At 49.6% G+C, this 13148-nt stretch overlaps 1 protein-coding gene across 1 annotated transcript in view; it reads right to left on the bottom strand.

Moving 5' to 3' along the window:
• The window catches only part of LOC140411190 (dynein axonemal heavy chain 8-like), a 2783184-nt gene that overhangs the window by 1531467 nt on the left and 1238569 nt on the right, over window positions 1–13148 (bottom strand). The window contains exons 53-54 of the mRNA XM_072500280.1: window positions 10834–11071; window positions 8151–8293 (exon numbers count right to left, since the gene is read on the bottom strand). Coding sequence (XP_072356381.1) covers window positions 8151–8293; window positions 10834–11071 — 381 coding nt within the window. The remainder of the gene's footprint in view (window positions 1–8150; window positions 8294–10833; window positions 11072–13148) is intronic.

Raw genomic sequence — 13148 nt, forward strand, 5'->3', positions numbered from 1 at the left:
CTGTAAACCCTTACCACCATACGAAGCATCACCCCGCCGGGTTCATTTTTGACAAGGGGTGAATGTGGTAGTATGTATTGGGGGTCATGTGGGACTGGAAGCCGTAATGTCATTGGCTGACAGATCCCGGGTCCTGGTTGGCCGTTGACCTCAAGCTCCGCCCTGAAGACGGAGTATAAGAAGCCGGCGTCTTCCCCCGCAGGCCAGTTTACTATCGAGCTGCGGGGGAACAGACACGCTTAATAAAGCCTCATCGACTTCACTCTATTCGTCTCACGGAGTCTTTGTGCGCTACAGTTTGCCTTTTGGTAGTGTTCATGCTGCCAGAGCTTTCTGTGACAATAGTTTTCACCCCAGGATCATAAAGTTGCAAAGTCGATGCCTCTGCTAACATTTGTTTCAGTGACTTGTAGGGATGTTGGTGGTCTTCTTGTCACAGGAAAAGCACATCTTTTCTCAAAAATTCCCTTAGTGATGAAGAATTTTGAACAAAATTTGGAATGAATGAAGACCAGAAATTAAAGAGACCTTGACATCTTTGAAAATGGTCTGGTCCTTATTTTGAGGAGTTGGCATGCCCTCAATACTCTCTATTTTACTTGGATGTGTATATCTGCCAATCTGGAATAAATAGAACTGAAGAAATTGATCAATGTCACATTTCAGACTGTTGAAAATTAATCCTTAATAACACACGGCTTGATTCAATAAGTGGAAATTATGGTCATGTTCTTGGTTTGTGTGAGTGATAGTAGTATGTTATGGGCCAGGGTTTGGAGAACCCCAAAGTGTATCATGGAGTTCACCTGACCCACAACTTTTAATAGTTAACCTTTTTAAAACATACAGTGAACATCTTAGCAACCATTAATTCAAATACAACCCCCAAAGACTACAACACTAAGTAATCCTTTTAGCTTTCTTTTTAACATCCATACGACTTAAAAACAAAACCTTTAACAGAAGCACATCAGGTTAAAGTCATTACTGAAAACATTTATAATTCTGAATTCACCAAATGATCAAGAGATAGTCTTTTCATGGCAGAGAGAACAGCAGTATAGCTGCTGTGACTGGCTTCAGCTCCAACACTAAAAACAAAACTAAAACACACCCTGCCTAAAACGAAAGTAAAATGCTGATAGACAGCCCAGCTCCACCCACTCTCTGACATCACTGATAAACACCCATTTCTTAAAGGTACATTTCATAAACCCCATTTCTTAAAGGTACTCTCACATGACAAGTAGGAGACTCGATAGTCAGGGGCACTGACAGGCATTTCTGTGGCCGCAAACAGGACTGCAGGATGGTGTGTTGCCTCCCTGGTGCCAGGGTCCTGTATGTCTCTGAATTGCTGCAGGGCATCCTGAAGCAGAGGGTAACCAGGCAGATGTCATTGTTCACATTGGTGCTAATGACATAGGCAGGAAGAGGGAAGAGGTCCTGCAAAGCCAATTCAGGTAGTTAGGTCAGGGGCTAAAATGCAGGACCCCAGGAGGGGACATGAGAATTCTTTGGCAGGTAGGATCAAGGATAACCCCAAAGCTTTCTATAGATATGTCAGGAATAAAAGAATGACTAGGGTAAGAGTAGGGCCAGTCAAGGACAGTCGTGGGAAGTTGTGCTTGGAGTCCGAGGAGATAGGAGAGGTGCTAAATGAATATTTTTCGTCAGTATTCACACAGGAAAAAGACAATGTTGTCGAGGAGAATACTGAGATTCAGGCTACTAGACTAGAAGGGCTTGAGGTTCATAAGGAGGAGGTGTTAGCAATTCTGGAAAGTGTGAAAATAGATAAGTCCCCTGGGCCGGATGGGATTTATCCTAGGATTCTCTGGGAAGCTAGGGAGGAGATTGCTGAGCCTTTGGCTTTGATCTTTAAGTCATCTTTGTCTCCAGGAATAGTGCCAGAAGACTGGAGGATAGCAAATGTTGTCCCCTTGTTCAAGAAGTGGAGTAAAGACAACCCCGGTAACTATAGACCAGTGAGCCTTACTACTGTTGTGTGCAAAATCTTGGAAAGGTTTATAAGAGATAGGATGTATAATCATCTGGAAAGGAATAATTTGATTAGAGATAGGCAACACGGTTTTGTGAAGGGTAGGTCGTGCCTCACAAACCTTATTGAGTTCTTTGAGAAGGTGACCAAAGAGGTGGATGAGGGTAAAGCAGTTGATGTGGTGTATATGGATTTCAGTAAAGCGTTTGATAGCTGGAAGAAGACAAAGGGTGGTGGTTGATGGGAAATGTTCAGACTAGAGTCCAGTTACTAGTGGTGTACCACAAGGATCTGTTTTGGGGCCACTGCTGTTTGTCATTTTTATAAATGACTTGGAGGATGGGTGAGTAAATTTGCAGATGACACTAAAGTCGGTGGAGTTGTGGACAGTGCGGAAGGATATTACAAGTTACAGAGGGACATAGATAAGCTGCAGCGCTGGGCTGAGAGGTGGCAAATGGAGTTTAATGCAGAAAAGTGTGAGGTGATTCATTTTGGAAGGAATAACAGGAAGACTGAGTACTGGGCTAATGGTAAGATTCTTGGCAGTGTGGATGAGCAGAGAGATCTCGGTGTCCATGTACATAGATCCCTGAAAGTTGCCACCCAGGTTGAGAGTAATGATTTTATTGGTAGAGGGATTGAGTTTAGGAGCCATGAGGTCATGTTGCAGCTATACAACACTCTGGTGCGGCCGCATTTGGAGTATTGCGTGCAATTCTGGTCGCCGCATTATAGGAAGGATGTGGAAGCATTGGAAAGGGTGCAGAGGAGATTTACCAGACTGTTGCCTGGTATGGAGGGAAGATCTTATGAGGAAAGGCTGAGGGACATGAGGCTGTTTTCATTAGAGAGAAGAAGGTTAAGAGGTGACTTACTTGAGGCATACAAGATGATCAGAGGATTGGATAGGGTGGACAGTGAGAGCCTTCTTCCTCGGATGGTGATGTCTAGCACGAGGGGACATACCTTTAAATTGAGGGGAGATAGATGTAAGACAGATGTCAGAGGTAGGTTCTTTACTCAGAGAGTAGTAAGGGCGTGGAATGCCCTGCCTGCAACAGTAGTGGACTCGCCAACACTAAGGACATTCAAATGGTCATTGGATAGACATATGGACAATAAGGGAATAGTGTAGATGGGCTTTAGAGTGGTTTCACAGGTCGGCGCAACATCGAGGGCCGTAGGGCCTGTACTGCGCTGTAATGTTCTATGTTCTATGTTCTAGGGTAGTGATCTCAGGATTACTCCCCATGCCACGTGCTAGTGAGGGAAATAGTACAGTTGAATACGTGGCTAAGGAGCTGGTGTAGAAGGGAGGGCTTTAGATATATGGATTACTGTGTTGTATTCTGGGGAAGGTGGGACCTGTACAAGAAGGACAGGCTGCACCTGAACTGGAGGGGCACCAATATCATGGGTAGGAGGTTTGCCAGTGCTGTTCAGGAGGGTTTAAACTAGTGTGGAAGGGGGTGTGGGAACTGAAACAACAGGCGAATAAGTGTAGAGACTGGGGAAAAAAGTGAGACTGAGATAAACATAACGCAGAGTAAAAGCAGGCAGAGGGAAGCTGCAGGGCACAGCGGGACCATAGGTCTGCAGTGCATTGGCTTCAATGTAAGAAGTATAACAGGTAAAACAGATGAATTGAGAGCCTGGATTACTGCATGGCATTGTGAAGTAATTGCAATTACAGAGCCATGATTAAAGGAGGCACAGGATTGGTAGTTTAACATTCCGGCTTAACATAGAACCACCTTTGAAAGTTCAGCACCAACACACAAAATCCAGAGCATGTAAGGATGAACTAAATCTTTTTAACTTCCAGGCTCCAACCAGCCCTTTTATTAATTCAATCAGAAGTACCATGAGAACAAATCCAGTTGCTAATCACAGTCCTCAACTGCAACATGTAGCTTCTGAATTAATAACCCTGCAAATCACTGAAACAATAACTAATAATCTAATAAATAACTCTGTCAACTCATGGAAACTTTGCAAATATCCAAATCTTTAAACGGTAAGCATGTGGCTAATTTAATCGCCTCACTGCCCATAAGGCTACATTGCTGAGCAAACAAGTTTGCAGATAGCTGAACCACGCAGCCATTGTTAAAACAATTTCTTTCAGTAGAGTGAAAAAGGCAGAGCCATTTTTGAAGAGAGAAAAAATAATTTCTGCTGCATTAAAATCTCGGCCTGAGCTTCCAGGCTCTTTTGTCTGTACAATTAAGAGAACCCTACTCTTGAGGCTGAAGCCCTTGTTACTAAGCCTTTGGAGGTTATCTTCGAAGATGAAGAGGAGTGGAGAAATAGGAAGCGAAAGAAGTTATAATAATAATAATTGCTTATTGTCACAAGTAGGCTTCAATGAAGTTACTGTGAAAAGCCCCTAGTCACCACATTCCGGCACCTGTTTGGGGAGGCCGTTATGGGAAGTAGAAGGGAGAAAGCTTCAAGGACCCCTTCACGACAGTTGGGCTGTTTGTGAGCAGATACTTAAAGTTAGTGGGCAGTCAGTTAGACTCATTAAGAGCATGATTAACAGCATTGAAAAGAAGCTGACTGGAATTTCCGAATGGAACGGTTTTAGCTCCGTTGGCTAGACAGCTGATTTGTGTGGGTTCAATTCCAGCCACCCAGACGGTCTCGATTCACTGCAGTTCGCCTATAGCCACAACCGATCCACAGCAGATGCTATCTCTCTGGCCCTACAATCAACACTCGAACACCTCAACAACAAGGGCACCTACGTTAGACTACTGTTCATAGGCTACAGCTCCGCCTTCAACACCATTATCCCGACAAGACTAATAAGCAAACTCTGCAACCTTGGACTTGACCCCTCCCTGGGCAGCTGGATCCTTGACTTCCTCACCAACAGACTGCAATCTGTCAGGATTGGTAACAGCACCTCCTCCACAATAGTCCTCAACACCGGGACACCGCTAGAAAGTGTGCTCAGTCCTCTACTGTACTCCTTGTACACAGGTAGGCAAGATTTAATTCCAATTTGATCTATAAGTTTGCGGATGATACGACTGTGGTGGGTCGTATGTCAAACAGCAATGAAACAGACTACAGAAGGGAGATAGACCACTTGGTTGCATGGTGTACTGAAAACAACCTCTCTCTAAATGTCAGCAAAACCAAGGAACTGATCATCAACTCCAGGAAGCGTCACACGACCCCTCCCCCCGTCTACATCAATGGCTCCGAAGTGGAGATGGTCGATAGCTTTAAGTTCCTGGGGGTCACCATCACCAACAGTCTGTCCTGGTCCACTCACTTTGATGCAACAGTCAAGAAAGCCCAACGTCTCTACTTCCTACGGAAGCTAAAGAAATTCGGCATATCTGCACCAACTCTCCCAAACTTCTACAGATGTGCGGTAGAGAGCATCCTATCAGGCTGCATCACAGGTTGGTATGGCAACTGCTCGGCCCAAGATCGCAAGAAGCTGCAGAGTGTGGTAAACTCTGCCCAACGCATCACACAAGCTTGCCAGCCTCCCATTGATTCTGTCTACACCTCCCACTGCCTCAGGAAGGCAGACAGCATTGTCAGAGACCCCTCACACCCAGGCTTTGCACCCTTCCAGACCCTTCCATCAGGCAGGTCACTTTAACTCCCACTGACCGTGGTGACGCCTGGCCGCACAGCTGAAGGCTATCACTAATAGGGATGTGAGCACTTCACCGTTCCCAAGTAACTGCAGGTTGTGTGTGCTGTCTGCTCCTTGCTTTTGGCTGCAACACTGCTTGAAGACCTAGGGCGAAATTCTCCCCCAACGGCGCGATGTCCGCTGACTGGCGCCAAAAACGGCGCCAATCAGACGGGCATCGCGCAGGCCCAAAGGTGCGGAATGCTCCGCATCTTTGGGGGCCGAGCCCCAACATTGAGGGGCTAGGCCGGCGCCGGAGGGATTTCCGCCCCGCCAGCTGGCAGAAATGGCGTTTGTTGCCCCACCAGCTGGCGGAAATGGCGTTTGGTGCCCCGCCAGCTGGCGCGGAAATGCGGCGCATGCGCGGGAGCGTCAGCGACCGCCGACAGTTTGCCACGCATGCGCAGTGGGGAGAGTCTCTTCCGCCTCCGCCATGGTGGAGGCCCCGCGCCCCCCCCCAGGACCCCGGAGCCCGCCTGGTCCCGCCGGTAAATACCAGCTTTGATTTACGGCAGCGGGACAGGCAATTTCTGGGTGGGACTTCGGCACATCCGGGCCGGAGAATTGAGCGGGGGGTCCCGCCAACCGGCGCGGCGGGGGGTCGGAGAATGACGCCCCTAATGTTTTGTTTGCTTCTGCCTTTTCTGCTTCTGAAGCCTGGAATGAGGCAAAGGAAAGCTATGAACAAGCCTATTACCAGTCTGAAGAAGGACAAGAAGTGCTTTCTCACTCCTCTGCTATGCTTTATGTTACTGTGGCTTTCAAGTAATGACTGTTTCTGCTTTGGGAGCCAGCTACTGGAAGCTGCCAGAGGGGGAGAAAGAGGAGGAAGCCTGCCTGCTACTGCAATACCTGGCGCTGTGTTTTTGTTTGTAGCTGCTTCTTTGACCTGGAGTGAGGCAAGGGGTGCATTTTGTCTGGCCTGCTACTGGGCTGAAGATGGAGGAGGGTTTGCTCTTGCAGGTTGTTGATATCTTCACTGGAATGTTTTGTTTATTGACTTTTGACTGTTTATTGACATTTGTCTGGAACAGTTGGACAGTTACATGGGCAGGGTGGGTATAGAGGGATATGGGGCAAATGTGGGCAAGTGGGACTAGCTTAGTGATAGAAACTGGGTGGCATGGACAAGCTAGGCCAAAGGGCCTGTTTCCATACTGTAAACATCTATGACTCTATAACTGGTTGTCACTTGTTAATGCACAGTTTTTCTGTGGCCCAATCCCGGGAGGGCGTGGAGGTGGAGTGTGCACTTGTTCGGGTGCTGATGGCTTTGTTTTCTCATTGATTGTTTATTGGTTTTGTTCATGGTTTAATGCTAATGAGACCAGATGCAGGTACTGTAGGAGAGGAGGGGTGGTGGCCTGGTTTGACTGGAGGTTGTGTCGGGATGCCTTTGTGAACTAATGGTGACTTTTTGTGTTAGTGGCTGTCTGCTGCTCCCGGTTTGGGAGCCGTGCAGGTTGCTGGTGTTTTTGGTTTCCTTTTGTACTGTTGTTGGTGTATGTTTAATTGGTGGGGAATTGTATGCTTGATATTGTGTTACTGATAATTATTGTTTCTCGCCTAGCGCCTGTGTGCTCGCTAGTTGCAGCCCCTCCTGCTTAGAGAACTAGCCATAGCACACAAGGCAAGTGATGGAAAATGGGAAAATAGATAGATGTTTGATGGCCGGTGCAGACACGATGGGCCAAAAGGGCCTCTTTCCATACTGTAAAACTCCATACGCCTCTATAACAGCAAGACTCCTTTATTCTGCAGTTAGCTTATTTTGGTTAGCAATAGTAATCAAACATAACAACAAAGATCTTGGGCGCAATTCTCCCAACGGGAGACTAAGTCCCGACGCTGGAGTGAAAACCGGAGAGTTTCACTCCGGCGTCGGAGGCCGCTCCCAGCCCCCTATTCTCCCGTCCCCGGGGGGCTAGGAGTGGCGCTGCGTCATTTACGCGTGCCGGGCCTTGCCGCCGCGTAAAAGCGCATAAATGACGTCATCCGCGCAAGCGCAGGTTGACCGGCGTCCTCCCCGCGATGTCCGATGGATCTTGCGGAGCGGCGGAGGAAAGGAGGTCCTCCTTCAGAGAGGCCGGCCCGCCGATCGATGGTCACCGATCGCGGGCCAGATCCCTTTTGAGTCCCCCCCTCAGTGCAAGAGCCCCCTCCCCCCACCCACAGGCCGCCCCCCCCCAGCGTTCCTGCGCTGTTCCCGCTGGCAGCGACCAGGTGTGGATGGCGCCGGTGGGAACCTGTCGTGTTGGGCAGGCCACTCAGCCCATCCGGGCCGGAAAATCACCGCTCACCCGTTACAAACGGCGAGCGGCGATTCTCCGAGCGGCCAGCCGTGATTCTCGCCGTGTCCGTTGGGGGGGGGAGAGAATCGCGTGCGGGTGCCGGGGTGGTGTGGCGGGACTCGCGCGGCGCCCCAGCGATTCTCCCACCCGGCATGGGGGGGGGAGAATTTTGCCCCTTTTATTCTGCATTTACCTTATTTTGTTTAGCTATGGTGTCCACAAGAAAGTTGGTCCTAACATTGTCAACATTTGGTACGAGGATTGAATTATAGTCTGGCTCACTATCAGTTGGATATAAATACTCCTGAACCCAAACTCTCCAGTGCTCCCATGCACCTGACAAAACAAACAAAGAAAGTTATGGTGCAGTTTAGTCCTTGTTTAATTATACCTCGTCATTATGACTTCCGTTAAAATGTACATCAAAATGAACCTCTTCCACGCTTGAAAGCTTTTAAAAATTAATTTACGGGATGTGTGCATCACAAGGTATGCTAGCATTTACCTTTAAGAAGGGAGTGAGTTGCCTTCTTGAACCACTGCAGGTGTAGGTACACCCACAGTGCTGTTATAGAGGGAGTTTCAGGACTTTGAGCCAGCGACAGTGAAGTCAGGGTGGTGAGTGACTTGGAGGGAAATCTCCAGCTGGTGAGGTTCCCAGGTACCTGCTGCCCTTGTCCTTCGAGATGGTAGTGGGTGTAAGTTTGGAAGGTGCTGCCAAAGGAACCTTGGTGAGTTCCTGCAGTGCATCTTGTACAGCCGGCTGCCACTGATCGCCCATGGTGGAATGATTGAATGTTTGTGGAAGGGGGAGCAATCAAGCGGGCTGCTTTGTCCAGGATGGTGTTGAACCTGTTGAATGTTGTTGGAGCTGAACTCATCCAGACAGACACGTGGAGAGTCTTCCATTGCACTCCGGACTTGTGCCTTGGAGATGGAAGACATGCTTTGGGGGGTGGTCAGGAGGTGAGTTACTCGACACAAGATTCATAGCCTTTGACCTGCTCTTGTAGTCACAGTAATTATATGGCTAGTCCAGTTCAGTTTCTGATCAATGGCAACCCCCAGGGTGCTGATAGTGGGAGCTTCAGCAATGGTAATGCCATTAAATGTCAAGGGGTGATGGTCTTGTTGGAGATGGTTATTGCCTGGCACTTGTGTAATGCAAATTTTACTTACCACTTGTCAGCCCAAGCCAGGGTCATGAATAACCTCAGCCGGAAGGGGAATTGAACCCATGCTGTTGACTTTGCTTTGCATCACAAACTAGCTGTCCGGGCAACTGAGCTAAACCAGCCCCATACCTATAATTATGTCATGGACAGATGTATATAGATCTGTCTATTAAGGACAGGACAAGGTAAGGACAAGGTCAAATACTTTTTCCTCATAACTTTTCACTTACCCAGTCTGGCAAATATGCCCTTTAGGACTCGGTCAGCTTGGTCAGCAGTGGTGCTTTTGAGCCACTCTTGTTGGTCGATATTGATGTTTTCCCACCCAGAGTAAGTTTGTCTTTGCTAACCTCAATGCTTCTTCCAAGTGGTGTTCAACATGGAAGACCATTGATTCATTTGATGAGGGAAGACAGCAGCTACTGATCAGCCAGAAATTTCCTTATCCATGTTTGACTGGAAGCAAAGAGACTTCATTGCAGTCTGGAGTCAATATTGAGGACTTCTAGGACTATTCCCTCCTGACTGTAGACAACTGTTTCCCAATCTCTTAGGTATATCCTGTCAGTGGCACAGAACAGCCCAAGAGATGATGGTGAAAGAGTCTGGCACCCTGCCTGTGTGGAATGATGCAATGAGTACAACAATGACAGCTTGATTATTCTATAAGATAGCTTTCCAAATTTAAGCACAAACTACCAGATGTTTATAAAGTGAGTCTTTGACTTGAAATGCAAGAAGCATTTGTGAATAAATGTGGCAAAGTTTTCTACTGGCCAGAATACTATTTGGAACTTGAATTAAATTAGATTTTTACAAATGAATTGGCAAGAAACCTATGATTAATACCTAAAAAATAAAAACTTAATGAAGATTAAGGGTGGGATTCTCCAATCGCTGACGCCGAATTCCCGTTCGGCGAACGACAAGGGAATCCATTTTTACGGCAGAATTGGGGACGGCACGTTTTTCCGATGCTCCGCTCCCTCAAAAAAAACGGCGTACTTGAGGAGTACGCCTCCACGCTGTCAGGTCACCCTCAGGACGTCACCTGAGGCTCTCCCCTGTTGCTCCGCCACGATGGGCTGAGTCCCCAACGGCGTGGGGCGCGTGTTCTCTCATTTTTTGCAGACCTTGCGTGGTGGCTGCGTACTGTGTCCTGCGCTGCCACAGTGAGGGTGGGGGGGGGGGGGAGCTGTTCCGCTGCATGGGGGACTGGTGGGGGTGGCGAGGGGGTTACAGGGGGCCAGTGTTTAGCAGGCCGGGTCTGCACGCGACCAGCGCCATGTTGTACGGCGTAGCCGCCGCAGGCCGCCGCCGTGCGCATGTGCGGCCACGAACCAGGCAATTCTGTGTCAGTATCGGCAGGTAAAGCTGAGGGGCTATACGTGGAGCGGCTGCTAGCCCCCCACCAGGCGGAGCTACTTTTTGGTTGTAAGATCAGACGAATCCTGCGGACATAGCCGCAGAATCGGAGAATCCAGCCCTATATTTGCAGAAGAATAGTCTGCAGTGGTCAAAGCTTGGTAACAAAAAATTTACGAGAATTGCCAACAAGGATGTTACTCATAAGCTATAGAATGATAGAACAATAAATGAGTGCTGTACACTGCTAAGAAAGTGACACATTGTGAAACTACATTGTTCTTCATTTAGAAGGTGAGAATTCTGAATGATAGTACATCATTTTGTTGTTCATACCTTTTTGATTGACAAGATACTCAAACATGGTCTGGTTGCTCCCTGCAGGGATCGCTGGCAGGCTCAGTTTGCTGCTGTGGTTTTGGAGGAATTGTTCAAGTTTTGTTCTGCTGTCTAATTCCAACAGGGCACCAATACTCCACATCAGCACAAACACAAAAAGGCGCTTAAGTTGCAATGGGTCAGAAATTCCTCCATCTTCCCTTGAAGGAATCAAACCATCGAACAGGGTGATAGACTAAAGAGAGAGAAAAGTTTGCATTGTTAATGGATGTCTCGTTCTGACTTGGGTATTTGCTCTCAAGGGAAGATTAAAGCTGCTGAAATATTTTTCAATCGTACAATGCCATCCCAGTGAAGGATAGCACAGGATGAAAAAGGAGACAGAAATTAAGATAGCAAAGAAAAAGTATGCTTATCACAGATGTCAGGTAGAAAATACAGTTGAGAACCAAGAGGAATATAGAATGTTCTGAGGGGAGGTGAAAAAGCTGGGGCGAGATTCTCCGACCCCCTGCCGGGTCGGAGAATCGCCGGGGGCTGGCGTGAATCCCGCCCCCGCCGGTTGCCGAAGTCTCCGGCACCTGAGATTCGGCGGGGACGGGAATCGCGCCGCGCCGGTTGGCGGGCCCCCCCGCCCGATTCTCCGGCCCGTATGGGCCGAAGTCCCGCCGCTAAAATGCCTGTCCCGCCGGCGTAAATTAAACCACCTACCTTACCGGCGGGACAAGACAGCGCGGGCGGGCTCCAGTGTCCTGGGGGGGGTGCGGGGCGATCTGGCCCCTGGGGGTGCCCCCACGTTGGCCTGGCCCGCGATCAGGGCCCACCGATCCACGGGCGGGCCTGTGCCGTGGGGGCACTCTTTCCCTTCCGCCTTCGCCACGGTCTCCACCATGGCGGAGGTGGAAGAGACTCCCTCCACTGCGCATGCGTGGGAAGCTGTCAGCGGCTGCACACGCTCCTGCGCATGCGCCGCCCGGAGATGTCATTTCCGCGCCAGCTGCCGGGGCACCAAAGGCCTTTTCCGCCAGCTGCCGGGGCGGAAATTCGTCTGGCGCCAACCTAGCCCCTCAAGGTTTCCGCACCTTTGGGGCGGCGCGATGCCCGTCTGATTTGCGCCGTTTTGGGCGCCAGTCGGCGGACATCGCGCCGTTTCCGGAGAATTTCGCCCCGATTAGAGAAGCAAAAAGGGATTATGAGACAAGATTGGCAGCCAACGTAAAGGGGATTGCCAAAGTCTTCGATAGACATAGAAATATTAAAAGGATGCCCAGGATGACAGACGAGGAAATTGTGTTCTTCGAAAGGTTCACAATTAATGCGGAGGAAGTGTTAAAGAGATTATTGGTACTGAAAGTTGACATCAAGGTATCGGGACCAGATGAGATACATCCAAGGATATTGAAGGTAGTGAGAATGGAAATTGTAGGGGAGCTGACCATAATCACCCAATTTCCTCTAAACTCAGGGGAGATGCCAGAGGGTTGGAGAATTGCAAATGTTATGCCCTTGTTCAAAAAAGGTTGTAAAGACAGTCCCAGTAAATCAGGCCAGTCAATTTAACATCACTGGGGGGGCAAACTTCTGGAAACAATTATTCAGGATATAATTAATAGTCTCCGGCGCCAGGGTTTCGGCAGGGGCGGGAGTCGCGCTGCACCGATTGGCGGCCGCAGGCAGTGGCCCCCCTGGCGATTCTCCGCCCTGCGATGGGCCGAGCGGCCATCTGTTTTCGGCCAGTCCTGCCGGCGTAAATCAAACCAGGCTCCTACCGGCGGGACCTTGCTCTACGGACAGAGTCCTCGGGGAGGGGGGGGGGTGGAGGGATCTGGCCCTGGGGGGGCCCCCCACGGTGGCCTGGCCCGCGATCGGGGCCCACCGATCCACTGGCAGGCCTGTGCCGTGGGAGCACTCTTTCCCCTGCGCTGGCTGCTGTCAACCTCCGCCATGGCCGGCGCGGAGAAGAAACCCCCTGCACATGCGCTGGGATGATGCTAGCACACGCTGGCGCTCCCGCGCATGCGCCAACTCGCGCCAACCGGCTCTTGCATCAGCTGGCATGGTGCCAACACCGCCGGCGCCGGCCTAGCCCCTGAAGGTGCGGAGGATTCCGCACCTTCCAGGCGGCCCGATGCCGGAGTGGTTCACGCCACTCCTCGGCGCCGGTACAGCCAGCCCTGCCGAGTAGGGGAGAATCCCGCCCCTAGTGTCCCAAAAGAAAACAACCATTTTCCACCTTGACTGAACCTGAAGGCTATTTCCCCAGACGTGGCCACCTTAACCTGGTTATGGTAATTGTTTGCTGGACTTAGCTC

The sequence above is a fragment of the Scyliorhinus torazame genome, chromosome 4 (genome assembly GCF_047496885.1).
Source record: "Scyliorhinus torazame isolate Kashiwa2021f chromosome 4, sScyTor2.1, whole genome shotgun sequence".
In the NCBI taxonomy this organism is placed as follows: Eukaryota; Metazoa; Chordata; class Chondrichthyes; order Carcharhiniformes; family Scyliorhinidae; genus Scyliorhinus; species Scyliorhinus torazame.